Genomic DNA, 27,721 nt, shown 5'->3' with positions numbered 1-27,721 from the left:
TCTTTAAATATTTGACTGTGAATAGACAAATCGATTTAGTTTCAAATAAACTGCTTCAAATTTACTGACATTGGAAGTATCCCACAGACTTCCAGCTTCCTTTGTAAAGACTAAAACTATGCTCAGTGTGATAAAACTTCAATGGAGATGTTCATTGAATAGTTCTAAACTCAGGACCAGGCTTAGCACCTGTCTGGTAAACCTGGTGTTTATGAGACGTCTAAGATCAATGAATGAAATCTTGTAAGGTCAAGAAAAAAAAAAAGAACAAATGTATAATGCATACTAATAAATATTCTTTATTTAGTAAATTTTGCACATTGCGCTCTTAACATTACACCCAAATCCTTATTACAAATGGATGTTTATTCTCTGTAAAATCTTTATATTTAGAATTTCTGTACACATTTAATGGTACAACCTTTACCACTACACTGAAGTATCACCAAAGAGAAACAAAATAGAAAAAAAACAAAACAAAAACATAAAATAAGACTCCTAAAATTTATCCCGAATGTCACAGCTTGCAAAGCTTGATTACTGATTCCACTGTGCTCTTACCCAACAACCCTACAGAAGACCAACAAACAGCTAGGCTTGGTCAAAGAGAACAATTACAGGTGAGAAAGTGGCCAAGAAATGAGTTGGAAAGGTGTGTTGGTGACAAAGAGAGAGAGAGAGAGAGAGAGAGAGAGAGAGAGAGAGAGAGAGAGAGAGAGAGAGAGAGAGAGAGAGAGAGAGAGAGAGAGAGAGAGAGAGAGAGAGGGTTGACCAACAGAAAGTAAGAATTACATTTACTTTTAGGAAAAATGACTGAACAAGACACCAAATTTAAGTCAGGATTTCATCTTTTCTAAACATGTTGCAGCAGTGGTCATGAGTGTTTTTTTTTCCCCCAGTGGAAGATTTCATTAGTGTAGTTAGTTGACACTGGTGGTGGCAAACCACTTTCCACAGACTGGCTTACTGCGCTCAGTGGCACGGCAGTAGTTGGTGAATTTCTCTTTCAGGAGCTGTCGGTACTGGTGGCGATTGTTGTAGAAGGATTGGTTTCTTTCTCGAAAGGCCTGGATTTCATCCGGTGTCAGACCGTTCTCTTCGTCTGAACTCACCTCTGAATCATCCTGGATTAAGAACACAGCAGGAGCATGTGAGGTTACATAAGTACGAGGATTAAACAGGCTGCGTCTATTTCTTATCATCTGAAATGACATTTCTCACTAACCAGAAGTTCCACAAGACTTATGTTTGCATCTGGAGGCCCAGCGTGATGGCTGAGGTTCTTCTGATGTGCTGTCCATGGTAACCGTAGTGCTATGCTGGCAAATGTATCGCCACATAAGGAGGAAAAGATTTCTTTGGTTCGGCAGGTGTGCGATGATGTTGGACTGTGGCCTGTTGTGTTCCCAGCTGACATACAACCTTCACCTTTTTGTCCCTGTAGAAATATGCATGCTTTAATTAGCACACAGTTTGGTGTATTCTGCATACAGCAGAAGCAGAAATCTCAAGCTTGTTTTCTTACCTGATCATTGCATAAACCTTTGCCCTTCCTTTTCTTTTTTTTACTCTTGCATTGAGTGTTTTCCTCAGAGTGTTGCCAGCAGTCCACATAGCTGTCTATCCCATCCTCCTCCTTGTCTTCAGCACAGTGATGGACATTTGGGTCATCTCCTTCAGACGGTAAACAGAAACAGACTGTGACTAAACTACAATACACTGCATGTTCAAAAGGCCCTGAAATGGTTTCAGTGTTCAGAGTCCAAAGCATCTTGGAGCTACTTGAGCCTGACCTGCTTCATCATGGTTGCAGATTCCCTCAGAGCAGGCAACGTCAGAGCCTTCTCGTGATCCCATCTCACTGCCCTCCATGCTTGAAGAGTAGCCCCAGTCACTGCCATTGCTGTGGGGGGACAAGTCTGGAGAAACACATTTTCTTTTCAGGGTCGTTATTTGTATTTACAATAGTCTTGATAATGCTGTAAACCCCATGGATATACAGGTTTAATGGCTTGTGGAGATGTCCGTGTGCATCTTTACCTTGTTTGCTGTTGTCTGGGCAGCTACAGGAAGTGCTTCCATTGGCGGCAATGCCCTCCTCACAGTCGGCCTCTTCCTCCTCATCGTGGCTACCGCAGGCCTTGCAACTGCCATCCACAGACTCAAGAGAACCCTGCAACACATCAAATGAGTCAGGTAAACAGACATGTAGCTGCAGAGGAAGAGTGACATCTTAAATAATGTGTAAGGGGAGCGTGGTGTGAGTGGAGGATTACCTCATCCAGATTTTTGTCCTTATCCTCTGCCTCCTGTTCAGTTATGCCAAAGCCACACTTGTTTTTGCGTCGATTTTTTCGCTTCTGCCTCTTTTTCTCCTGCTTCAGCTCTTTGGCTCTCTCCTCCTCAGACAGCTCCTCGACAAACTGCTCTAGCCGACTGATCCCCTGCATCTTCTCCACTGCCATCTAGAGGCATAAAAACAGATGCAATATCACACAGCCATAACACATTCATTATCTCAGAAATCAGTTTGAAATTATACCACACACACACTGGCTTAGAAGTTGTGTACCTCAAAACTTTTGCGTAGTGCATCAATTCCCAAATGGAACAATATTTGCCAGGTTTGCTCCTCGGCTCGTAGTTTCTGCCAGATCCTGTGCAGCCGCTCATAGAGGTGAATACCCAGACAAGTCAGGACCTCCTCCTGTGCAATGTCAATGGTCTTGGCATGTCTCTCTCTGCGTCTTTGAAAAAACATAATATCATAAACAATGTATTTATACACTGAAAAGGATCGAGGCGGGACAGAAACTTCTTAAATGAAACAGACTTCTTCAGTGGTGAATGTGAGCTGAGCAGCGGTCACTGTATAAACCTTTACTTACTCATAGCCTCCTGCAAACTCAGGCTCTGCCCGACCAAGAAGGTGAGCGATGAAGTCTGTTTCACAGCACACATGGATGTGGCGCTCGTGGGGGCAACAGCATAGTCCCTCGTACAAGGAGGCACAGTACCCCTTCTCTTTACTGCAGTCCAACTCTCCCACCAGGATGTTGTATGCCCTCAGCACTTTATTCTTACAGTCAGTGCAAAACCTGTGGACAACAAAGTAATTCGCAATTAATCCAGGTCTTTTTAAAGCTCTAACTAATGTTGAGGAGGGGGGAAAAAAAAAAAATTGGGGAAATAAAGGCTATGACAGTCACACGTTACCTGTGTTTACGCAAGTATGTCTCCAGCGTCTCTAAGAGACAAGCACTATCAATGAGGACCACCTCATCCCTGCACTCCTGAGACATCAGCTCCCATATATCCATCCAGCTTCCTCTGTAAGCACATTTATTATAGATAGGACATCACAATTAGCATCTTATAACTGGCAGCGGAAACAAGCTGTATACAAGCTGATATGGTGAAATTGTCGTCACCTTCCACATTTAACAGACACAGAGCAACATTAGCATTCATACGAGTTGTGTTTCTGGACACTTGGCGAATGTTAAGTCAATCATTCACTGTCTTTTTTAGCTGTGTTTTAGCTGCTAAATCCTTCACTGTTTTTACTACACTTGAACAACGCCAGCATGTCTGACTAAGGCTGTCTATTCCCAGTGTCCACAGCCTTGCTTAATGCATGGAACTGATGCTGTTTGTCCTTAAGCACTGCAGACAGATTGCAAACAGAAAGACAAGAGATTAAACTACACTATGATTATCAGTTTTTAGAGGGATTCACATGACTGTTTTGTTTCCCAAACCTGAATCCAAACTAAACAATCATCTACTGAAAGGTCTTCAATGTTAGAAAACAAAAGAAAGAAACAAAAGATAAGAATGATACAAAACATTACTGTAAATAGGGATTTTACTTGTTTTAAGAGAAAACACTGAAAGTTGTACATGCAGATAAATGAATCTCCTGTGGGACTGTTTTCATCGTGCTGTCTTCTGATTTAAAAAAACACTGATCAAATACCAAAAAATGTATTCTCACTCATGATGTTAAGAGCACATACATTCTATAGTATAATTATGCAACTAGGCTATATACTTAGTTTGTTTTCTTATCAGAATTGGCCAGAGGAAATCAAAATTTCTAGCTCTAGGAGCCACAAACTGTTACATTCACCACATTACATAATTATTGGTAAACCCAACAACCACAGTTGAAAGTTGAAAGCCGTACACACCAGCAAGCTATAATAACGCCAGTGACACAACTTCCTAAAAAGCCTTAAACACCATATATTGTTTTCTGTCTAATTTTACACACACAGCAATAAGGCCAACCAGCTTTTGAGACTGAAGTTTATGTATATTTTCAACAATCCAGCGAAAAAGACAAAACAACAAACAGTACAAAGTGATGACTTTCAGAAAACAGACATTCTGAAGGCTGGAGAAAGGACTAAACTGTTGTAAAAGAAAAATTATATTCTGCACTTTGTATAACATGGTTTGAACTTTGTATGTCTTGGCTTTGTATATCCCTGAATGTGAATCTGCACGTGTATGCTCCTTATCTGGTACTGTCCGGTACAAACTAAGGAGTAGTTTATCCTTGAACACACACCTGCTTCTTCTTGGCAGTTAGACAGTCAGGATGGCACCCAGAATTGTTCACACACACACATCCTGACCCTGCCCCCTTCTTACTTTTTTTCTATAAAGTTCATGTACACTCTTTGTTCGATATCAGTCTGCAATTGCACTCTGTGTGAATGTACACTGATCCTTTGCAAAGCTCTTATTAAAATACACAAAGACAACTTGATCATTTTGTCAACTAGTCATTTTCTCTTTTCTAATTTGTGCCAACCTCCAGCGGGACACAAGCTGTTCAAATGAAAATAAGATGCTACGTATGTTGGCTTTCAGTGCAATATTAAAACCTACCACTCTCTTTCTATCTCCTCGTTACTATGGTTTGATAGAGGACAAGTTAAAAACGCTGGTCCTGCCTGAAATGCAGCCTCTGAACAACACTTTCATAACATTCTGGAAAAACAACAGACAACAGTTTGACGAGGAAAACAGATGAAATCAGGCGTATTACTCACCCCAAAGGTTTAGGTTTGTGTGTGTCTAAGGAGTGTAACTGGCACCGCTTGTTCTTTTTACTTTTTGGAATGGCATCAATCATGTCATTCAACTTTGACCTGTAAAAAAAACAAAACAAAAAAACCTTTTTTTAAAAATAGAAAATTCAAGAGTTATATATTTAATTATATAAACAGACTACTATTATCTTTGTATTTGACACTGATCAAGAAAGGTGTCAGTACTAAGATACCTTAGATTTTGTGCGCAGTCTGAGGTTCATGTATTTAACCATTGTTGTCACATCCATGTCTCAGGAATTAGCATAAAAAATTCAGTACATTTGAAGTTGACTTGAGAGGAGAACAGTGGGTAGAGATCAGTGTTTCAATCGGTATAGCATATTTAGTACTTCAACAAGAACAGAAAGCATTTCTTGTTGATTTCACATTTTTTGTTTCGGTTCTCTGGCTTCTAACTAACAAAAGCACTTGTTCATATTTTGGCTGATTTCGTTTGCTACACGGTTTGATCAATTTTGCAGTGAAAATGAAAGAACCGTTTCCTATATCATACCCATGGACGTAGAAGAGGGTGTAAAGCTTCTTTACATCCACTAAACAGGCCTTGGTGACAGAAAGCATGCCTGTGGGTTTCACTGTGAGAGGCTCCAGAGCAGGGTTCCCCGATTCCACCAGATGTGAGAAGAGGCGCTCCACACTTCGTCTGCAGCCCACGCATGGCACCAGCTGAAATAATGCACTGTACACCTCTCTGGACGTCACCATCAAGGCGATATTCAAATCCTGTTGCTTCAACTTGGAGTGATACTAAAAGCCAAGGAATTATACATCTATCACCACTTTGCAGCCAAGTCACATGAAGACAAACCAAAAAAGTGCTTCGATAAATGTTATGAGGAGCCAGTATTTACAAAATTAAAAAGTCCTCACCTCAGAAAATTGTTTCCAATGAGAAGTGTTTGTTTCGGTGCTGTCAACATCCATGGCACTGTCAGAAAATTCCATCACCATCTGACAACCGGAGATTATACACAACAGTTAATGTGCATCAGTGTCTCTGATAAAGTCCTGTGTCACTGTTTACATTACTAATGTGTCACTTTTTAGGTGTATGCATCACATGCAAATAATTAAAGTCAGGATCATTTGTACAATCGCCATTAAAAATTCTTCACACTTGGGGTGTATGACTGCAATATGTAATGTAATATTAAAGAAACATGGCATTACTTTATCTTTATCAATATTGCATCTGCACCACCCCAACGTGTTAAGAAAGCCAAGATGGTCGAATACCTACTGACAGATTGCACAATCGCAAGTGTCACCCTTACATGGTCATAGAAATGCAATGATTTGATAATAGTTTAAGCTTCCTTTATAATGTTGTCTAATTGTGCATCAAAGTAAGCAAAACTGACAGAATCTTTGCCTCTCAAAGGGACTGGGACTTCAGGGAACTGATATGGACTGCTAACATCTGACACAAAGAACCTCATGGCTGAGTTAGCCACTTCACTGTGATCTCCCTGTGGTCATAAATACGGGAAAGCTTGCTTACCGTGAGAGTGTCATCGATATACAGGGGGATCTGTCTGGCGAGAAATGGATACTCATCTTCCCCTTCCCTGCAAACTGCTACCAGACGTGCCATGACTTCTTCCAGTTGGTGCAGCTCGCCTGCAGGTGACACACAAGAGACCGACTGACTAGATCTGACATCAGCACAGGCTACACCAAGCTAATGCTAATCGATTGCAGGTCATTGCGGGACTAGCTACAACATCACCTTGTAACTACAATAAAAGCCTATCTTTCAGACTGCCTAACACTAAAACACGTTATAAAATGTTAATCATGTGTTGAAGTTGACAGCATCTGATTTACCCTCTCTAACGCCGCTGCAGTACATACAGATTTCCCATGACCCAGATTTAACCAGTTAAGTTAGCAGAACAACCTGGGAAACGAAGGCTCGTAGGGGGAAGGATTATAACGTTTTAATATGTAAAACCTGTTTAAGGGTGTTTTGTCTTAGAGTATTGAAGTTTGAAGACAGGTTAATTCACGACGATGTCTGTCTGCTGGGTAGAATAAAGCAGTTGCCGGCGGCTAGCCAATTCATGTTAGCCTGCTAGCTAATTCCACTTGCCACTACGGTTTTAGAAATTTAGGAAGCCGGTTGGTGTATTCTGTGTAGAACGTTCTCAAGCGATTATTGTACATGGAAGTTTCTAATACCTTAGCAATTAATAAATATGTTGCAGTGATAATATAGTTTGTCTACGCCCTGTCTATGCCAGCAAACTTGGCTAATTCACTAGTTAGCATAGCAATCCTACAAGGCTAACGTTAGCAAGCCTGACTACGGCTAATATAAAGTTGAAGTAGGTGACTGGCCACTTAGCGACTGTCACTTTCACCAGCTTCTCTAATAACCGTTTAAACGGTTGACCATAAGATGTCACCTCGACGATATAGACAGACAGCAGATTAAAACCACTTATTGTTCATACTTACCCGCTTCTAAAAGTTCCCCTTAAAAAAAAATAAACAAGTGCGACAGTGAGTGAGCCTGCTACGGTGGCGGAATCTTCATGACTGATTTGACCTTTGCCCTCCGACGTAGTAGCTCACGTTATACTGCGCGCGGCCCCTAGGGGGCGCGTTATAGCTCAGTTTATAGAGAAAATTGTTTAAAAAAAGTTATAAATCTAGTTTGTTTGCAATGATGATTAAGTGAGCCTTAATGATTCCCACTTCTTAATTTCTATATATTGTATATTATTTAATTTGTTGTATTAGACCTCAGCTCTTATTTTTAGGTGAGGGTTTGGTGCAGACTGTAATGATGAATAGACAGTTGTTATTGACATTTGAGTAGAATGCGAGGTTGAGAATCTAAACTCCCAAAAACAGCCTTTCACTGAGAAATGAAATAAGCAGTGAAGTAACAAACAGTAGGTGTGTACATATACAGAGATAGAAAGACTTTATTCATCCACTAGGTGAAATTCAGGTTTCCAGCAGCTCATTAGTAATAACAATAATAATAGCTAATAATAAACAATAATAGTTAAATGAGTCCAGTTCATGATTAATTTAACTATATATATTTTACCTCTTTAGCTTTTACATAACAGGCTGTAATCAATTGCTGCAACATTTTAAACTGTTTTCTCATGTTAAGTTCAGACTTGCTACTTACCCAGTCTTAAAATCCTTATATGCAGATCCAATATAAGTGGAATGCATTATCAAGCAGCAATGACTAGACTTTAAAATAAAAAGCAAAACATAAACACATTTAAATCATTTAAGAACACTTTAAAGTGTCTTGTTTCAAGTCCTCATTTATTCAGATTTTATTTACATGAATAAACATATCACGCACAATAGTGAATTACAGATTATTTACAAACCATATAGTTTTACGAATGCAGTTTCACCAGAATTTCACTGTAATTCCACAGAAATGTAAAACATATATTACAAGGCAATTCATGAACATGTATAACAGCAAAATACACACTGAAAATGAATTGCTACAGTTAAGTGTGTCCATTACTGAGTTGGTCAGTCCAGTCATGACATTTGCAAGTAAGAAGAATAACAACTGATTCCTGCTGACAGCTTGAACCAGGCACAATCTTTCCATTTCACCAGTCTTTTTGTCAGAGACCGAGTCTGATTGTTTTTTATGCAAACTCCACGATGAGGGTACAGAGTGACAGCCTGATGTTCTTTTGGAAAACAGTAAAACCATATCAGCTACACCGAGGCAGAACATAAAAAGCAAAGACTGAGCAACACTCCAGAGGAAGAAAGGTAAATTAGATAAGCGGCGAGACACTGGCTCCACCAGTGTCTGACATGCATACAAAGCACTGTAAAGCACAAAACTACCAAACAAGAGGTTTAATAGCGTTTTGAGCCACTCTTTAACTTGGGATCTCGGCTGCATCACATAAAGTCCAACTTGAACCCCAGCCATGTAGATGGCTACATAGCCCACTACAGAGAATATGCCCTCCTTGTTCGCATGCAGAAAGTCCTTTTCTCTGTCATTGTTGTGGATAATGAATTCCTTCAGCCCTGATGTCTCCAGAGTGAACTGATAAAGCCCAATGATCAGAAGAGAAATGAGCCATGACTGACTGGCTGGTAAAACAGCCAAAAGCATAGACGCCACAACTCTGACGATGGCCAGTGTGAAGAAGAAATTCCAGTGGACGCCATATTCTGTCACATGCTCCTGGTAGTCAGTCATTTTGACGCTCACTAGCCGTCCCATACCAAGAACAACCAGAGGCCAGACAGATAGGAGCTGCTTTGTGATATGATTCACCTTGGATCCTGAGATGTTCTTCCTCCGTGCCTCTGGACAGACGAGGGCATTTGCAAAGACATACGCTCCAACGCCAAAGTCCATAACCCCTGTTCCATAGGTTTCTGTTTTAGCATATCGCCTTGGAAAGACACTAAAGTCTACAGCAAGAATGCTGATGGCAGTTTTCACATTGACAAACACTCTGAAGACAGTCACAAAGGGAACCTGGTTGAACTGAACATGACTCTGAAGGAAGGTGCTGACAGTGGTCTTTGGGTGCCGAGTAGATGGGTGACTGTTGGTGCGATAAATATAGTAAATCACACAGGCTGAAACCAAGATCAAGCTTATGATGACCTCGTAAAGAATGCTGCTCAGGATGGTGCATGAGAAGATGAGGGGAAGAATAATGACAGAGAAGTCTAGAAGCAGGTGAGAGATCAGTGGAAGCGGCAGTGGAAGAGTCCCTTTGGCCTGATGGTAGAGGATCAGAATGAGTCCTCTGTTGATGAGGCATACTGGAGAGAGAAATGAGCCCAGTGCCACCTCTGGCAGATTGGTCCCATTGAGATTACTGATAAACGCTTCCCTCAGTCCCCTTTGAGACATGGCCTGCAAACAATAGAAGTCATTATTTACTATAAGAGACTGAACTTAGATACAATCTGAATATGGGTTTAGGACACTATGATAGCACCCATGTTAATTATACAAGGATATTACTATCTTGTCTGATTTAAAGCTATAAAAATAGTGTTACTTTACTACGAGTGGAGTCAATTAGGTTCTTTGATCTACAATGCGACGTTTCATAAGATAGTTGCGTAGTAGCTAGTTTTGTAGCTTAGCAGTAGCTTATCACGACTTACCTCGCTTAGGCGTGGGATATGCAGGTTCAATAAAATACCAGTTTTACAGCATAGCTTCACAGTTCAGAGCAGGTTTCTTCTTACTCTTGTTTTACAGTGGATGGCATCCAGCTAAGTGGTGCATTACCGCCACCTTCTTCCCCGGAGTGTGGATCAAACAACAGACTTACGATCTAACTTCCCACAAAGAAAAACAAAACAAATAAAAGACACATAAACACTCTCATACACCCTAAACTACACTTCTTACTATGAAATCCATATCCATGTCAGTCATCCTATTCCCGTGTATCCATCATATCCTACAAAAAACTGTATCCCTTTGAGTTTAGAGCAGCCTCCAGCATCATTCGCTCGCTTCCGTGTTCAAACCTATGACGCATTCAGGACAGCTCAGATTTCTGACAACTTCCGGCCTAACCGGGACAAGAGTTTCTAGCATGTAAAAAATATTCTGAAAAAGTAGAATTACTACCAACACTTGTAAAATAATATAATGAAGAAGTCTGGTTTAATATCTATTTCAGGCAATTGATAAATGCAGGGTGGCCATTAGGTTGTGAGCCGAGATGAAATATACAAAGGAAAATCAGCCAAACATTGATATAGTAATTTCAGGTTTAGTTTTAAGGGGAGAAAATAAAATAAATAAGTCCCAAAGCAGCAAGGTTTTAAAGTAAGAGTAATATAAATCAGTGCTGGTGGCGGCAGACCGCTGGGCCCATGGAGCATCAGGAGGAGGGCGGGAATAAGAGAGAGGCAGTCGGACGGGCAGGAGGCGGTCGGGAAGTTGTTGTCCTTGAGGAATTTGTTGCAGTAATGGAAAAATGTTGACGTTCAGGACCACAGAGTAGAATAACCCAGACCCGTTGTAATCAGAATTAAAACATAGTTCCTATCAAAGTTTCTCGTCTGTGTTTTTAGACAGCCACGAGGGTAACGGTAAAATCAATGAGTTCTGCGGACGACCGACGTAACGTCAGAGCAGGACACACACACGGAGGGGGAACGGTAAGTTGGGACACGGGGTGACCCACCTACAGTTTCCTAACTGGTGTTTTAGAGCTTTTCTTTTTGGTTTGTAAAATGAAAAAGTTAATAACAAGTTTAACTTTACCTGTAGCACCTTTATCAATCTGCACCGGCTCTCCGTTTTGATTGGGCGGTTCGTTTTCAAACGCCTTGTAAAAAGTGTCTTATGAACCCAAAACCTGTGACCGAACAACTATAAATTGATCCAACGATTAATGCGCCGGATAAAAATAGTTCCCAAAATGCGTGGATCAAATGACGCCAAAGTTAAGTAAGTTTTTTTTTTTTTTAACCCTTTTCTAACACACATATACACCGAGGAACGTGACTGAAGACAAATTGTTGTGAGCCACTTTTACTCATAACAGCAGCTATTTCTGTAAATTTCAGGATATAGACACACGCTTACACACAATGCTGTAACGTTTACTGTTTACTAGTGGCTCAGAATATTTGGATAATGATTTATACTGGGTTATCTGCCTATCTGCCGTTTGCACAACATTCACTAAATTGCAAGGTTTTTGACTGCAGTTTGGTAGGAGAACAGCAGTCAACGACGACTGCTACAGGTGTCACAAAAACTAAGACATTGTTTGTTAAAGTCTTGTTCCTGTATATGATTATTGTACTAGCAAGATTTATTCTTAAACAGTATTCCTTTCTAAAATCATAGTATAACACAGTGCCATATGACACCTTGTAGTCTAAATTTTATGTGCCATGCTGTGTTGTGTATTCAAGATAGTGTTCTTGTAGCCTCAGTCATAAATCAATGTCATTAAGACTATTTAAATTGGTTTAAAATAGCCTTGCACAATGATGGGATGTAGGCTGCCTGCTATTGGATTAAATCTGTCTGGACAAACTGTTGACAGTCCTCAGGCAGCCTTGCAGGTCCAGGCCACGTGATGCTGGCTGGAGAGGGTAGACTTAATTTTGTCAGTCTGAGGTGACTGTGACTGAAATAATTATATGTTACATGGGCCAGTAAGTAGTTCTGTAAAAATACACATAGCAATTACCAGCGTAAGACACTGGGGGGTTTTAGCTTCTGTAATAAAGTGAAAAATCATAATTGATTTACATTCATAATCTGTATTATGGTGTTTGACAGATCTAAAAGCCAAGAATAAAAAGTGGAACATCTAATTGCATTGTGATGAAACGTTTTAGAAGCTTTATGACCCAGAAACATGTTATCAGATTTTATGGATCCAGAATGTTTGACATTTTGAGGCAAAAATACGACTTTATTTTACTGCACTGCTGTGAGTCTGGAGCAAAGAATGTACCTTTATTTTGAAAATACCGCCTTTGCCAGGCATCTCAACCTGCTGCAGACTGGCAGGTTCAGACTTGATGTCATGAGGACATCCCAGGTGAAAGAGGTTGTTTATGTTTCAGGTATTTGCAAGAATAACAAAGAAAACACTTCCTGCTCTTCCTGCCTTTTAGTTCAATCATGTTGGTCTTTTATGAAATGTTATTTCTCTTTTGTTAGTTTTGTTTTTGTCTGTTCGTATTTTAAGCACAATATCCGTTCTGTGTGTGTTTGCCTCTCATACACAGGTGAAAGGATTTGTCCACAAAGACCGCTCTCCTCCTCCGTCCCTAAATGACTCACTGGAGGGAGAAATTCAAGCTTTCCTCACTGATGAAGACCAACTCCACACTTATGACGACCTCACTAAAGTTAACCCCGTGACCCCTACAACAGGTAACTAGTCAACATGGAGAGCACTTAAGTCTCTTCTAGAGTCTCTAAAGTGCTAATCTCATTTAAATCATTTCACCTGGTATAAATCTTGGGTAGCTGTGTTCAACATCATACCTCCTCCACTTAATATGATGATCTTTAGATCATCAGCGGGTGTTTAGTGTTTGATATGTTGCATAAACTTTGTCTTTATTTACAAATATGCAGCCAGTGTGACTCAGTTTTTTCCAGCTCATGTCACCTTGGACTGCAACATTTACTGTGTGTTATTGACCCACATCAAGATAAAATCTGCAGGGATGATAAAAAAAAATTCATGCTGTGCAGCTGAAATGCTGCAATATACACGACACGTTTTATTCAACTGAAAGAACCAAGGGCATGATTTACTTTTTTATTTTGACATGTGCCTCTAAAAAAAAAAACAAATTTTCATTTCCTTTTACATTTGTATTATGATTGGGACATAGATGAATATGAAGCACAATATCTTAAAGTGTCTATGTGCAACACTTTTATTTTTAATCATTTGTCATTTTTACTCAGTTTGTCTTGACCTAAAGATACAGTGTCATTGTACTATGTAAGAAAAGATCAGCATTTGCCGTCGATACAAAGATTGTAGTTTATATATATATATTTTGTTCATTTCAGCAGAGGAGAGAAAACACAACAGTGCAGTTTAGTAACAGCAGAGGTCAGGGTAACAGCTGGGGATTACTATGGAGTATTTTCTTTTAAAGCCCTTGTTCTGATTATGCTGCACCGGTTATATGGATCATGTTACTTTATGTAGTCAAAGAATTTTATTTTAGGTAAACATATGTCCTCTGGAGTTCTCTTGTTCCTGCCTCTGGTGGTTATCAGCTGCTTGTTTTTCATCACTATTGATATCTAATGATATTTGATGTTTTTCCCCTGGCAGTGCTGAAATGCCTGCAGGCCAGGTACAGTGTGAAGGTGTTTTACACACATGCTGGCTGCACCTTGGTGGCTCTCAACCCCTTCCAGCCAATCCCACACCTCTACTCTCTGGATGTGATGAAGGAGTATCACTGTGCTCCTCAGCCTCAGGTATTTACAACATCACAACTGTCTGCGTCTGGCTTCTTTGTACCACGAATGCGTCAACAAGTCAACAGCAATCAATATTTCATCAGTATGTTTGATGTGTAATAACTTTGCAGAAGTTTTTAAAATCATCAACCCTCCTGTTTTATTGTCACTTCAAACATAAAGTCTGCTCTGCTCCTCGTCCGCCTCCTTTAATCAAGAACAGTGTCAAAGTCAAACTCATTAAACTCTGCAAAGCGTTGACGGCTCTCCCTGAAGTCGTGAATGAGCGGCATCTTAATAAGTCTGTACATTGTTGTCAACAGGAGTTCAAACCTCACATCTTTATTGTGGCAGAGGAGGCCTACAGGAACGTTCAGGGTCAGCTGGAGCCAGTGAACCAGTCGCTGGTGGTCAGCGGCGAGAGCGGTGCAGGAAAGGTAAACCATCAATCAGACGTTTTATTTGTTTACACATTAGATCAGGATATTGGCCAATGTACAGCGTATAGACTGAGCTGATTGCTGAATGCCACAGAATCCAGAGGGAAACACATCTGATCACTCGTCACACTGTTTAATGGTGGTTGATCTCCGGGGAAAACATTACAGTAATTAGCCTTCTGCAAAGAAGATTGAGACGAATCAACAGAAAATTAATTGTCAACCGTTTTGATAATCAATTAATCATGTTGTTTATCAAGTAAAATGTCAAATGTTTCCTCATGATGTGAGGATTTGATGCTCATGGTTTGGAATATGGAATAACTCACAATTTGAAGACGTCCCCTTGAGGTCTGGGAAATTGTGATGGATATTTTTTGTTATTTTCTTCTTTCATTTTTACACAATTTTACACTTTGGATTTGGCGTAAAAGTAGTGAAGAGATTAATCGATAAGGATGTTGAACAGTTGTTAGCTGCAATTTTTTTGATAAAGATATAATGTGTCACGACATTGAGACACCCCGACTCACAAATCATATTCTCCAGACATAAAGGAACATGTGAAAATGTTTTCAGTGAAAAATAAAATGCAAAAATGACCATTCCAACTCCAGCTGTGACTGATATCTCAATATCTCCCAAAATAATCACAATATGCATTTTAACGTGTGTGATCTCTGTAGGTTTGGTTGCAAGATCAGTAGAAAGAAACTTTAGTTGACTGATTTGTTTTGTCATGTGCTTCTACACAGACGTGGACGTCTCGCTGCCTGATGAAGTACTACGCCACGGTGGCAGCCTCCTCCTCTGTGGTCAAGAGTCAGCACACGGTGGAGAGGATAGAGAAGAGGGTGCTGGACTCCAACCCCATCATGGAAGCTTTCGGTGAGAGAACAGATCACTGGTGCGTAGTTAATGTGAAGATCACTGCTGTGCACAGTCACTCATCTACGGTGTGCTCCTCGCTAGGCAATGCCTGCACGCTGCGGAACAACAACAGCAGCCGCTTTGGAAAGTACATCCAGCTGCAGCTAGACAGGTACCTGCTGCACTTCCTTCATCATCGCACGAGACGACATCCGCCGCATGGCATCAGCTCACTTTCTCATAGTCACCTATAGGATACCTTACCTTAATATGTTTAATGTGTTTGCTGTTAAGGTGTCAGCTCTTAGTGGGGGCGTCTGTGCAAACATACTTGCTGGAGAAAACCAGGGTCGGCTGCCAACCGGCTAACGAGAGGAACTTCCACATCTTTTACCAGGTGATTTAACAGACCTGCACTAATATATGCTGATCATTTGATGATATGGTTATTTTAGTTTAATATTAACACATTTAAAAGCTGTGAGTGTGTTGTTTGTCAGATGATGAAAGGGGCCACAGATGAGCAGAGAAAGGAGTGGGAGATGCCACGCGGCCAACGTTTTGTTTGGCTGCCAAATGCTGAAAAAACAGTGGAGGGTTGGTCTTAAATTTTTGTGCACATTTAGTTTTTTCTTTCTTTTTTTGTTTTATACAAATTTCATTCATTTTTTGACAACGATTTTTACAAGTAACCGCCGTTCATCTAATGTTTTATAGAGGATTGTTTTCATGAGACTGTTGAGGCAATGGTGCATCTGGGCATTAACGCAGAAAGGCAGAGACAAATATTCACGGTAAGATCTTGAACCTCATATTTCACTGCGTTGTTTTGTTTGCGTGATTTCTCTCAGGTTTTAACTTCTCTGTTTATTGTGATGCTTTACAGATCTTAGCGGGGATTCTGCAGCTGGGGAATGTGAATTTCTCCTCTTCAACAGATGAATCACAACCTTGTAACCTAGAAGAACAGTCTAAAGGTAATGAATATGATTTTGTTTAAGATATTCAATCAACTCGTAACAATAACATCCAGTTTCTGTGTACATTTGACATTGAAGGCTGACATAAACACAAACAAAGATTTAATGCATGTTGTCCTTTTTTGTGTCATGCTGCTGATTGATGATATCGTCCTGCTCCCTGACATTAACAAGCGTGTTGACGACAGCCTCCGTCTCCTGCCTGTGTTGTATAGACTTCTTGCAGAGGGCTGCTGAGCTGCTGCGTGTCCCTGCAGAGGAGCTTCAGATGTGTCTAAGAGTGCGGACTCTGAAGGCGGGGAAGCAGAGCGTGCTCAAACCCTGTTCCCAGGCAGAGTGCAGCATGAGGAGAGACTGTCTGGCCAAGGTCATCTACGCCCAGTAAGAACGAGGATTTGATCATTAAATAAAGCAGCAATTTCTCACACAGTGACGTCATGTGATCATGTTTTTTGTCCTGTTGCCGTCGAACGCTGAAATGTGAAACCGTCATGCCTTTTTATTTACACTAAACAGTGAGGAACATGTCTGATAAATGATGATGATTCACTTCTTATTATCGTAGAAATAAATGTGTCACTGTTTCTCCAACAGATTATTTGAATGGCTGGTTACATTCATCAACAACAGCATGTGTGCAGACAAATCCACATGGTGCAACTTCATAGGTAAAAGCTTTTTTTTGACTACACTGAACACAAATCTCCAGTTTCTTCTCCTGAGCTCAGAGTCCTCCCCTCTCTGATCTCCAGGAGTCCTAGACGTGTACGGGTTCGAGTGTTTCCAGACCAATAACCTGGAGCAGCTGTGCATCAACTACGCCAACGAGAAACTGCAGCAGCACTTTGTGGCCCATTATCTCCGAGCTCAGCAGGTCGGTGCAGCGTCGGGCGCTTTTCTGTTTCCGTGCAGAGCCACAGATTCTCTGACGATGTCCAGGCCTCAGCGTGTCAGGAGGCGTCATCAGTCTTTATGAAATCTCTCAACAACAACTTGTTGCACCTCGTGTTTAATGTGAGAATGGGTTTTATTCTTGAACATAAATGTTTATATCTTCTCCCAGGAGGAGTATGTGTCCGAGGGGTTGCAGTGGTCCTTTGTCAAATACCAAGACAACCAGAGCTGCCTGGATCTGATAGAGGGGAGTCCTGTCAGTGTGTTTTCTCTTCTTAACGAGGTATCCTGCTCATTTTCTTGTTGTTAAATTATTTAGATAATTATATTTATTTATTTTTTGAAATGATGTGAAAGAAAATATGATACAAGTATGGCTGCACCATATGCAACAAAAAAATCATATTTGGATCATTTTGGCAGATATTGTGATTTCATGATCATTTTCATTTTCACTGGAAAAAATGTAAAATGATGATGATGATGATGTGATTTTTGTTGGTCTTGCACCAAACAAACATGTTCCTATACATGATTTGTAGGCCGGGGGCGTCTCTGTAGCGCTACAACACTGATGGTGCTGACAATGCACATGTGACAGCTGTGATTTGTATATTGCACTTGGCCAGATTGTGATTTCAATTATATTTAGATTAATTGTGCAGCCATAGATACAAGTATGGATTAATCTTTTTACACTGAAGCCAGTTTTAATAGTTTTTTATAAAGGGGACAACATAGACGTAGTTTTCCTCCAGCCCTTTTTTAAGCCTTTGTTTTCATGCAGAAGAGATTGCACTTGTCTTCTTGGTTGTTGTGTACAGTGATTTATTATTAAATGTAAAGTGTGTATCTGTAGTAAGTGGATGTTTAACAGCTTTTTACCTGTTCTATAGGAGAGCCGTCTGAATCGAGCCTCAGACTCCAAGATGTTCAGGGTCCGTTTGGAGAAGGAGCTCTGCGACAACGTCAACATCAGCTGGGACAAGTTCAGCAAGGTGCCGCACTTCACCGTGGCCCATTACGCCGGCAAAGTCAACTACCAGATACAAGGCATGGTGGACAAAAACAAGGCAAGAGGAGCTTTTTTAAAGTGCTCTCAGAGAAGCTGAACACACGGATCCGTCCGCTCATCTTCTACTGGATGTTTTTGTTTCAGGACCCAGTGCCACCAGAGCTCAGCAGCCTGCTTCAGAAGTCTGGAAACTCCCTGCTTCACCAAATATTCACTGACAAGGAAACTGAGAATCTGACTTCCAAGGGGCTCAGTAAAGTCACTGTGGTCTCCAAGTTCAAGGTGGGAGACAACTAAAGCTTTTATCAGCAGGGTTATGTTAGCTTCTCACACGCTGCAGGATTTAATCCCGACACTGACGATGTTAATGTCTGATTGTAGAACTCCCTGGAGAGCCTGATGAAGATCCTCCACGCCACGACTCCTCACTACACTCGCTGCATCAAACCGAACCCAGACTGCAAACCGCTCACCTTCAAAAAGGAGGAGGTAGATGTTCCTCACACATTTAACACTGACAACAGTGACTCCTTCATTCACGAGAGGGAAATGTTTTCACGGATATTTCCTCTCTGCCGTCAGGTGATCATGCAGCTGGAGGCCTGTGGGATCGTGGAGACCATACACATCAGCGCTGCCGGCTTTCCAATAAGGTGAAATATTTTTCCTGTTCAACAGGTCATTTTGTTTCCCCTTTGGATTGTGGTTGACTTGTCTTTTCTGTTCGGAGCAGAATTCCTTTCAGCAGCTTCCTGCAACGTTACGGACTGATCACAACATTTTCAAAGTTAAAGTCGGAGACTCGTGTTGGTGAGTACAGCTTGTTGCTGTGTCCGTTTGTGGTCACTTTTGGCGTGCTGACTGTGGACAAAGATTGATTTTCTTTCCTCTCTTTAGGTCTGCAGGTTTCTTCTCCTTTTCCTTCACTAGCCCTCTGTGTAAATTTGACCCTCAGTTCTCTGCTCTCCTTGGGACTTTTCAATTTGGTTTTATAAAAACAGGACTTTCTAACAAAATTTACAACTCCTTATGAACTTCGAAGGTAAATGCATGTACCTCTGACTATCAGATCTCGCTTTGCATCTTGTTTAATGCTGTTTAATCGTTCTTGGTTTGAACTTATTTGTTTTAACCCACTGTTCAGTTGCTTCTGCATCAGTACTCACTAAATCTTGACGCTGCCAAACATTTAGTGAACTCTTTACACCTCCTCTCTCTGTCTTCATCTGCACCTGCATGTTTTTGGGTGTGAAAAATACACTGAATCCACAGTAATAATATCAGAGTCTGTGGAAGCTGTGCTGTTGACTCCGATGTGCTCTTTATCCACTAAACGCTTTTTACCTCACTGCCTGAAACACTGTGATGTGGGAAAACTGAATGTCTCGTGTGCTCTGTCTCAGATTTGGAGGCTGACAGTGACGTTCTGCAGCGAGAGGTGGAGAAGCTCCTCAGGGTGCTGCTGCAGACCCATGCTGTAGACCCCTCGCACTGCCTGGGAAAACCCAATGCATGGGTGCACTGTGGAAGGACTAAAGTTTTCCTCACCCAGTCAATGGTCAGTCATTTATACACACATTCATTTCCAAACAATATAAATATAACTTTGTAGAAAAGTTCCTGGGAAATAGTTAAATTTACTTTATAGTACAAAGAAGTTGTTACTCAGTCGGTCATGTAGCTCTTAGTGGTTGTTTTAAACGTTAAAATTACTGATCGCGGCTGTAAAGGAAGTCAGCGCTCTGGTCTGATCTTGGAGGACTGACCCCCCCCCCGCCTTTGTCTCACAGCTAGATTTGCTGGAGGATCAGAGGAATAAGATCCTATCTCAGTGCGCCTTTTCCATTCAGCGCTGCTGGCTGCGGTACCAGCGGCGCAGACGCCACGCCCGTCTGAAGTCTGCCATCGTGATCCAAGCAGGTAAACTCTTAATACCCCCGTCCAGGTACGGCTGAGTGGAATCAGCAGAGCTCTGAGGCTCTGCTCGCTCTGTGTGACTGACTGGCCAGCAGGAACCAGCTGGCGGCGTCTGCACACGCTGTTCGCAGGCTGACACTGTTCATCCTTTCAGAGGCGACAGAAGCTGCCACATAAAAGCTCATCTGATTAACGGTTACCGGCAGATGTTCCTTTGATACTTCCTTCTGAATGGGAGTACAGAAGTTTCCCTCCACAATGAGACAAACTGTGCTCAGATTTAAACTCGCAGACTGAACGGCTGTTAGCTGTTTAATGTGTTTGCTTCTGCTTGCAGCGGTGCGGTCCTGGCTGGTCAGGAGGGAGGTCCAGAGGTGGAACAGAGCAGCTACAGTCATCCAGGACACCTGGAGGCGGTGGAGGGTGAGAACATGTAACATCATTGGTTGTGTGTTCTTTCATTCTTCATGTGAATAATATGTAAATGACTGTTTGGTTCTCGTGGCAGGCTCTTTTGAAATCTTTGGCCGAGGCAGAACTCGATGATGCAAAGGACCTTGTGGAAGAGGAAGTGCCAGAATTGAACCCGGTTATCAGGGAACGTGGCTCGGTGCAGCTCTCCAACATCCAGGAGCCTGTCACGGTGCGAGGCTGGCCCATGGGCCTGGCTCTGGCCTCGGCCCCGTCCATCACCGTGTCTCTGACAGCCACGGGCTTCCAGAAGATGATGTCTGTGATGGCCTCACTCAACCTGCCCTCCAGGAGAGGGGACTACAAGGTGGAGACCAACCAGTACACCAAGGGGCTCGCCTCCATACGGGCTCAACCCAAGGTGAGAGAGCACATCCACGCCAGCTCTGTTAAAGCTATAAATGATTGTTCTTGTGAGGTTTAATTTGACTTCTCCCCACAGGGATCCGTAAAGCTGCACTATCAGAGATCTCCTCTTCTCTACGCTGACAGGCAGCCAGACCAGAAGAGTGACGTGACGGGGTTCAACGAGATCCTGCTAGAGAAAACTTTGTAAGAGAAACACTAAAGGCTGATTTCATGGATCCAGATAAAAGATAATCTGACACAGAGGGAACAAACCTGCTGTTTTCTGCTGCCATTTTGCTTGTTTTTGCATCTAACTTAGAACAGGAAGAAGTTTTTTTTGGAAGATTGCCAAAGTTTATCTTACTCAGTGTTATACAAGGGTGCAAACACTTGCAAAACCTGGACCTTTGCATAATAATTATATGTAACCCGATAGGAAGTCAGTGTGCTACAAACTTGACTTATTATCCATAATCGTTTGTTGTGGCTTTTAGATCAAAATCATCTGAAATTCAAAATCTCAGTGAGCTGCCCTCTGCTTCATATAAGATACGGCAGGTGAGATTTTTCAACCTCTTTAGGTAAATGTGATTGAAAACAGTGTGTGAGTTGCCGTTATGATGACGTCACTGCAGGACAAGAAAAGCACATAATTTAGTTTTTTTTTTTTTTTTTTTTTTTAATGAGTCTCGAGAACGGAAATTACACAGCACAATCATAGCACCTTTAAAAAATGACGACTGCAGCTTTTTGTCTCATTGTTGCGTCTCTGTAAGATCTGACTGTTGGTCAAAGTATTGGGCCTTTGTCATGTGCCTTTTTAAAAAAAAAAAATCTACACTCAAATGAAAAGTGGGCTGTTAGAATGTATTTATTTAAAGGTGATTATTTAAGTGTGAATTCATACATGTATTTTTGGGTGATTCCGCTGCACATGACTGCAGATGTTAACATCCTGCATTTGTTTTGACTGTGGTTGGTGCCGGGAAGAAAATGGTAATTAAGCAAGTATTGCACATGTAAAGCACATATTGCACATTAAAAACCACACACCTGCTCACTCACTGCAACAATCATTAACAAGCAAACACATCACTGGTGTGAAACGGAGAAAGGAGGAACCCAGGTTAATTCATATTGCTGCTTTATAATATTCTCATCAGCCAAACATCTTTCTATGTTGATTTTATCAGCTGCAGTCCAAAGCAATGACAGTACTGTATAACAACCAAAGTCTTTGTACACTACAGTGTTCTGTGTGGAAGAAAAAGTTGATTGTTTTTTAACTAACATGTTATTATCTTCATTCACAAAGCATTTTTCTTTTTGCCATAAAAAATATTACTAAACATGAAGCATGTAACTTAAAACTGATGTTTATATTTGAAGCTTTTGATCCAAACATACTCACAGGCTCTTTTGATTCCTAGCTTGTCTTCATTAGCTCACTGAATTATTTCATCTCTTTTTTTTTTTTTTATATTCTGCTGTACATTCACGTCAATGTGTCAGGATCGAGAGGTTTTGTGTAATGTTTTTTGTCAGGGGGACCAAGGGATCTGTGTACAAGAACTTGAATTTTGTTAATATTTAAATAAATGTCAGTGTTATAAAATCTTTAATGTACAAAATTTTCTTTACAACTCAAACTTTGTCTGCGTGTGATCAGGCGTTCATGTCACAGTAAATCATTTAGTGTTGACTCAGGAACTGATGTTTTTAAAAGTTTAAACATTTATTTAAACACTATATACTGTACATACTGTGGCAAGAAATTAAAGCAGCCACACAACACACGACAGTGCGGCCTATTCTAAGACATTTTATATAAAAAAATTAATTTCCCCCTCCAAATGTATCAAAAAATGATCTGAAAAACCTCCTTTGGTTGTATCCCTCCACCACACAGACTAGTTCCAGGTTACATCCCTGTTTATCCAGGGTCATAAAGTATGAACCATTTGTGTCAAGTTTTGTCATAATTGCTGTGTGAGGTCTTGAGTTATGGCTAAAAAGTGTTTTGTGAGGTCACCTTGACCTTTGACCTTTGACCACCAAAATCAAATCAGTTTGTCCTCGAGTCCAAGTGAATATTTGCGCCAAATTTGAAGAAATTCCCTGAAGGGTTTGCTGAGAAACAAGGCCACAAGAATGGGATGAACGGATGGACAACCAGAAAACAATATGGCACAGGTGTGGTGGAATAAAAAAAAAAACTAATCCAGGCACGATTTTACAAATCATCAGCTTCGTTAGATGTTAATGATTTTGCTTCATTTTCTACAATTTTCAAACACTGATCTGAAAACTCGACAAACAGAGGCTCCTGCATCGCGGCCTTCATCGCGTCGTCTTTGCTGGCGGCGCAGTCAATGGAGCGCAGCAACTGTCTCAGATGACGGTTGCAAAGAAGATCTCTCAGCTCTTTGGACTGACCTGTAGAGGCAACAGGAAAACATGAAATAAACCCATCTGACATTTTAGAAAACTTTGTGTGTTCATGAACGTCAGCTGAAGGGGACATTTGACGTGTGATGATGCTGCCAATACTGTCGAGTAAAGCTGAATGGTGAAGAGCAGATGAAAAGTCATGTTAGATTAATACCTAACAGCTGGAGCCTCTGCACAGGCACTTTGTCAATAATGTCTTCTTCATGCAGGAGATCCTCAACACTCCACGGCTCTGCAAAGACAAAAGAAAAAGGTGATTTTTTTACACACTTTCAATCACTTTCTTTGCTGTGATTTAACCTGCTGAAGGGACAGTAAACACAGTTTTTGAAACTTTAAGTAACATTTTTACCACTTCAAGTTCAGCTTGACGAACCCACTCGCCCAGATTTGTGGCGAGCAGTTGGATATAAGTATTACAGATTACCACAGACGTGTATTGCTTATTATCAGAGCTGCACAATTACTCCAAATATAATCGACTGCTATACGGCAAAGTGCAATATCCAAATCACAGGAGCTGTAACTTTTTTGATTAAAAGTAAAATGTGTCACATTGTTTTGCATTGTCAGCACCATCAGTGTTGTGGTACTACAGAGACGCCCCGGCCTACAGATCATACTCTGCAGACGTAAAGGAAGATTTTTGTTTTGTACAAGACCAACAAAAATCACATTATCATAATTTTTTATATTTTTTTTCTGTAAAAATCAAATACAAACGACCATTCCAACTGAAATTGCAATATCAGCCAGAATAAGCACGGTTGTTTTGCATATCGTGCAGCCCTATTAATTATCTTTCTATTTACAGTAATTGTTTAAAATTCACATTAATGATGCCTTAATGAACACATGGTAAATCTCCCTGAATTTCAAAACAGCATAAAATGATAAGCACTCAAGGATGTTTATTTTAATCTTGAGGCTTTTGATTTACTTTTAACACTAAAGCCACTTGATTGTGTTAACAGGAATTTGACTTTGTGTATGTTTTTGTTGCACTCATAACGGTGTCATTGTAACCAACAACACCCATCCATTACATTATCACATTGATAACCTGTGCTCTGGCTGGCTGACAAGGACACACTACACAGAGAAACAGCAGCATACCGGCGCTGACGGCCTCCTTCACTTCAGGAACAGAGGGTGCAGTCTGTTCAACAGGGAGGCAAGTGTCTATAGAGAGAAGGAATCAGATGAATGATGAGAAGTTTAATATTTCCAGTATGTCCACAGCCAAACATCACAACAATACTGACATCAAACTGAGTTACCTTTATGCAGCTTGTAACAGCCAAGTGAACAACTGCAGGAGGAAAAACACTTAGATTAATAATTCAAAAAAAAATAAATATCTGTACATGTTTAGATATTTTACATAGGGGGTTTCATGTTTAAGTTATCAAACAGATGTACCCCAAATTAAAAGTCATAATAAATTAGTAAGACTGACTCTTATAAAGGATTTATAAATGGTTTATAATCAGGTTATTAAATTGGTTGTGAACACTTTATAAATCATAAATAAACAATTATGAACAGTGAAGTTATAAGAGTTTTCATTCATTGATGCAGGCTCACTATTTGGCAAGATCAAGTTAATGCTTACTACTTATTGCGTGTTTATAAATGTTTGTAACTGATAAATAAAAGGTTGTAAAAATGAGAAGAATAAACATGAAGGTGATGGAGGGAGAATCACAGATATGTGAACAGCGGGAAAAAGAATGGGTGAGCAGTTCACACGGTAAAGGAAGGTTACCACTAGGGCTGTGCAATTAATTGAATTTCGATTTCGATTCCCAACGATCACCAAAATAGTACAATCGAGAAAAAACGATTATTTTGCCTTGCGTTCTGAATGACACGCGCACGCGCACATCCGCCCCTCCGGAAGCCACAAACTCTCTGAGCCAGAGGGAGGCAGGTCGTGTGCATATCATCCGCTGGAATTGAAAAACTCAGCGCGAGTAAAGATGGCAGAAGGAGGGCAGCTACAGCAGCGTTTGGTGAGCAAAAAAGGCAAAACCAACTCCGTTGCCTGGGAACAGTTTGGCTTCGAGGAATCCGACGACGAGCAGAAACATGCTACGTGCAAGATTTGCTACATGGTAGTGGCTGCAACGCAAGGGAACACCACGAATCTAGATGGCAAAAAAAGGTGTCTTCTTAATAAATGCAACACGTTCCCAAAGCCATTTGAAATAATCGTGTTACATAATCGTGATTTCAATATTGACCAAAATAATCGTGATTATTATTTTTTCATAATCGAGTAGGCCTAGTTACCACCTGTGTTCTACCTGGATGTTAAAGTCCCAAAGAAGAGACCAACCAGCAGAAAGAATCTCCATGTTAATATCTGATCAACAGCTGTGATTATAATGAGGACAGCTGCTGAGAGCATGTCATGAATCTGGTCATGTGATATGATCATGTGATCTGCCAGATGAAACTTTCTGACCATAATGATGCTGACGGTGGTTCATTTATAAAGTCTTAACAAGCTGATTAATAGACTAGTTATACCCATTAATAAATCCTTTATACAAGGGAGTCTGGTTGAAAAGTGTATTGGATAAATGGCCTACAACATCAAATCGCAAACCGTTTTGACCCGCACGGGTTGCCGTCACATGTGGTGCTGATGTCCAAAATTGTTTTCACGTGCAACTAAAATTGAGGACTAGAGGATTACCTGAAGACAGTGACATGGTCCGTAAATATGCTTGTATTTATATTAACATTTAATTACAGACATCCATGTTTTCAATTTCTAGTAATCAGTGCCATGTTTACAAACGTAGCTCAGTGCACTGCAAGGTACTTGTACTTTGTGGTGGATAGGCTGCTACATTTGGTAATGTTATTAAACTAAGTCCTGCAAACTTACTCATCTACTAACCAGAACAAAAGAAAATTGTATTCCATAATATTTGCTTATGGTCTCAAGTGACTGTTTTTAACTTTTGTCTAGCAGCCTAAACAACTAGCCAAACGACTCTTAAGCTAATCGGATGTTCGTTAGCTAGCTTGTCGACAAACTGCTAGAGTTACTTACTATCTTATTTTGCAGACTGGACATCTGTATTTTGGTGTCGTTTCGCTGCATACGCTGCATATCTGCATCCTGTCGGGAGGAACAATATAAACTACGAACAAATTTGTCAATTTGATAATGGTAGGCTAGCTGATGCTAAAACGTGTGTGAAGAAAACGAAATAAGTAATATCATTTCCGGTTGGGGAGTCCCCCCTTCAAAATAAAAGCTGGTAAAGTCACCTGAGGTTCAGTTAATAGTACAACTGATCAAATCCAAACACTGGCGAGCCTCTGGTTCAGCTGAAGTACACTTCACATTTTCATCATTCATTTATGTAACTTTCAAAAAAAAAAAAAGATTATACAATTTTACAAATACCAGTAAAATCTCTTTCTAGGCTACAGTCCATGTCCTTGAGCATTTTTGAAACCAGCTGTATTAAATCAACTAGAAATAGTTTTCATTCATCCGTGAGCAACAGAAATTAAACAATTCAAGATGGTTTAGTTAACACCACTTTTATTGAATTAAAATACAATATCTTCTGTACCCACAGAACAGAAATGACCATATCCATCCACATACATATATATTTCTATATGTTTATCAAGCACACACCACTGACCTATATAACTCAACACAAACTATTGTTGCACAGCTGTAACATGAGAGTAGCAGGTCTTGTTGCAGGGTAGAGTATGGAATGAGGAGCCGTCTCGTGACTTATTACTGGGCTTGTTCCCGCTGTCAGAGCGCTCCGTTCACTGGGACGGGACAGGAAAGGCAAGGCAGAAATCCAACTTGTGTCCAGATCTGTGGAGAAATCATAAATAAATGGTCATCACAAAACACATCCTGCAGCTAAAGGTTATTTTCATTATCAAAAGATTTTATCCTCAAGTAATCATTTGCTTTATAAAATGTCTATCGCTATTTTCTAAAACACATGTTGACATATTCCACCTGCTTGTTTTGTCTGAACAACAGTCCAAAAGCCAAAGATCTTCCATTTACAATGCACAACAGGGAAAACAGGACACGGTCACATTTGAAAAGCTGGGGCAGCTGGATTAAAAATGACTGAAACAATCAATAAAATATGCAAATTATCGTTGATTAGTTTGCTGTTGTCTGTAGGTTGACTAATCATTTTCATTTTTTTTATATATACCACGCTGGCATGAATTATGGCGACACCTAATCCAATTTTAAT

General features: G+C 40.6%; 4 protein-coding genes across 7 annotated transcripts; 1 reads left to right on the top strand and 3 right to left on the bottom strand.

Annotated features, from left to right (window-relative positions):
- Window positions 1–274: 274 nt before the first annotated feature.
- On the bottom strand, window positions 275–7,677 carry ggnbp2 (gametogenetin binding protein 2). Its single transcript, XM_056398304.1, has 14 exons — window positions 7,587–7,677; window positions 6,628–6,746; window positions 5,997–6,077; window positions 5,620–5,873; window positions 5,064–5,162; window positions 3,217–3,330; window positions 2,889–3,098; window positions 2,573–2,747; window positions 2,277–2,465; window positions 2,041–2,173; window positions 1,794–1,919; window positions 1,526–1,674; window positions 1,226–1,438; window positions 275–1,124 (listed from the first exon to the last, which is right to left on the bottom strand). The coding sequence occupies exons 2-14, from the start codon at window positions 6,718–6,720 to the stop codon at window positions 921–923; spliced, it is 2,040 nt and encodes a 679-aa protein (XP_056254279.1). The 5' UTR covers window positions 6,721–6,746; window positions 7,587–7,677; the 3' UTR covers window positions 275–920.
- A 695-nt stretch (window positions 7,678–8,372) lies between these two features.
- On the bottom strand, window positions 8,373–11,429 carry pigw (phosphatidylinositol glycan anchor biosynthesis, class W). 2 transcript variants are annotated; one of them, XM_056397150.1, is made up of 2 exons: window positions 11,383–11,429; window positions 8,373–10,008 (listed from the first exon to the last, which is right to left on the bottom strand). In XM_056397150.1, the coding sequence occupies exon 2, from the start codon at window positions 10,003–10,005 to the stop codon at window positions 8,512–8,514; it is 1,494 nt and encodes a 497-aa protein (XP_056253125.1). In that variant the 5' UTR covers window positions 10,006–10,008; window positions 11,383–11,429; the 3' UTR covers window positions 8,373–8,511. The 2 variants fall into 2 exon arrangements, with proteins under 2 accessions (XP_056253125.1, XP_056253124.1); XM_056397149.1 differs by lacking the exon at window positions 11,383–11,429 and adding an exon at window positions 10,266–10,630.
- On the top strand, window positions 10,989–21,696 carry LOC130182320 (unconventional myosin-XIX). Of its 2 annotated transcripts, none has more exons than XM_056397146.1 (24): window positions 10,989–11,276; window positions 12,870–13,017; window positions 13,943–14,091; window positions 14,397–14,510; window positions 15,269–15,401; window positions 15,486–15,555; window positions 15,678–15,780; window positions 15,884–15,980; window positions 16,101–16,177; window positions 16,270–16,360; window positions 16,579–16,744; window positions 16,958–17,031; window positions 17,116–17,237; window positions 17,427–17,540; window positions 18,154–18,330; window positions 18,417–18,554; window positions 18,654–18,761; window positions 18,855–18,925; window positions 19,006–19,082; window positions 19,676–19,830; window positions 20,063–20,192; window positions 20,527–20,612; window positions 20,698–21,021; window positions 21,103–21,696. In XM_056397146.1, exons 1-24 carry the CDS (start codon window positions 11,217–11,219, stop codon window positions 21,214–21,216), a joined length of 2,898 nt encoding a protein of 965 aa, XP_056253121.1. In that variant the 5' UTR covers window positions 10,989–11,216; the 3' UTR covers window positions 21,217–21,696. The 2 variants fall into 2 exon arrangements, with proteins under 2 accessions (XP_056253121.1, XP_056253122.1); XM_056397147.1 differs by lacking the exon at window positions 10,989–11,276 and adding an exon at window positions 11,465–11,568.
- A 137-nt stretch (window positions 21,697–21,833) lies between these two features.
- Window positions 21,834–27,320, bottom strand: znhit3 (zinc finger, HIT-type containing 3). Of its 2 annotated transcripts, none has more exons than XM_056397152.1 (5): window positions 26,527–27,320; window positions 24,740–24,771; window positions 24,576–24,641; window positions 23,614–23,691; window positions 21,834–23,444 (listed from the first exon to the last, which is right to left on the bottom strand). In XM_056397152.1, exons 1-5 carry the CDS (start codon window positions 26,592–26,594, stop codon window positions 23,242–23,244), a joined length of 447 nt encoding a protein of 148 aa, XP_056253127.1. In that variant the 5' UTR covers window positions 26,595–27,320; the 3' UTR covers window positions 21,834–23,241. The 2 variants fall into 2 exon arrangements, with proteins under 2 accessions (XP_056253127.1, XP_056253126.1); XM_056397151.1 differs by lacking the exon at window positions 26,527–27,320 and adding an exon at window positions 25,769–26,502.
- Between the last annotated feature and the right edge of the window lie 401 nt (window positions 27,321–27,721).

This window comes from Seriola aureovittata, chromosome 15 (assembly GCF_021018895.1).
Source record: "Seriola aureovittata isolate HTS-2021-v1 ecotype China chromosome 15, ASM2101889v1, whole genome shotgun sequence".
Classification (NCBI taxonomy): Eukaryota; Metazoa; Chordata; class Actinopteri; order Carangiformes; family Carangidae; genus Seriola; species Seriola aureovittata.
This window is presented reverse-complemented; position numbering and strand designations above follow the sequence as displayed.

What these genes read in the sequence shown, in the direction of transcription:
- pigw (XM_056397150.1), bottom strand. Translation starts at nt 10,005, where the DNA reads ATGTCTCAAAGGGGACTGAGGGAAGCGTTTATCAGTAATCTCAATGGG.
- znhit3 (XM_056397151.1), bottom strand. Translation starts at nt 25,932, where the DNA reads ATGGTCAGAAAGTTTCATCTGGCAGATCACATGATCATATCACATGAC. An exon ending in CTGTTACAAGCTGCATAAAG is followed by an intron (nt 24,642 to 24,739) that starts GTAACTCAGTTT and finishes TTCTCTCTATAG; the next exon opens with ACACTTGCCTCCCTGTTGAA. An exon ending in GCAGAGGCTCCAGCTGTTAG is followed by an intron (nt 23,445 to 23,613) that starts GTATTAATCTAA and finishes TTGCCTCTACAG; the next exon opens with GTCAGTCCAAAGAGCTGAGA.
- ggnbp2 (XM_056398304.1), bottom strand. Translation starts at nt 6,720, where the DNA reads ATGGCACGTCTGGTAGCAGTTTGCAGGGAAGGGGAAGATGAGTATCCA. An exon ending in ACCCTCTTCTACGTCCATGG is followed by an intron (nt 5,163 to 5,619) that starts GTATGATATAGG and finishes TTTTTTTTACAG; the next exon opens with GTCAAAGTTGAATGACATGA. An exon ending in CACAAACCTAAACCTTTGGG is followed by an intron (nt 3,331 to 5,063) that starts GTGAGTAATACG and finishes ATGTGCTTACAG; the next exon opens with AGGAAGCTGGATGGATATAT.
- LOC130182320 (XM_056397146.1), top strand. Translation starts at nt 11,217, where the DNA reads ATGAGTTCTGCGGACGACCGACGTAACGTCAGAGCAGGACACACACAC. An exon ending in CCCCATCATGGAAGCTTTCG is followed by an intron (nt 15,402 to 15,485) that starts GTGAGAGAACAG and finishes GCTCCTCGCTAG; the next exon opens with GCAATGCCTGCACGCTGCGG. An exon ending in GGCAGAGACAAATATTCACG is followed by an intron (nt 16,178 to 16,269) that starts GTAAGATCTTGA and finishes GATGCTTTACAG; the next exon opens with ATCTTAGCGGGGATTCTGCA.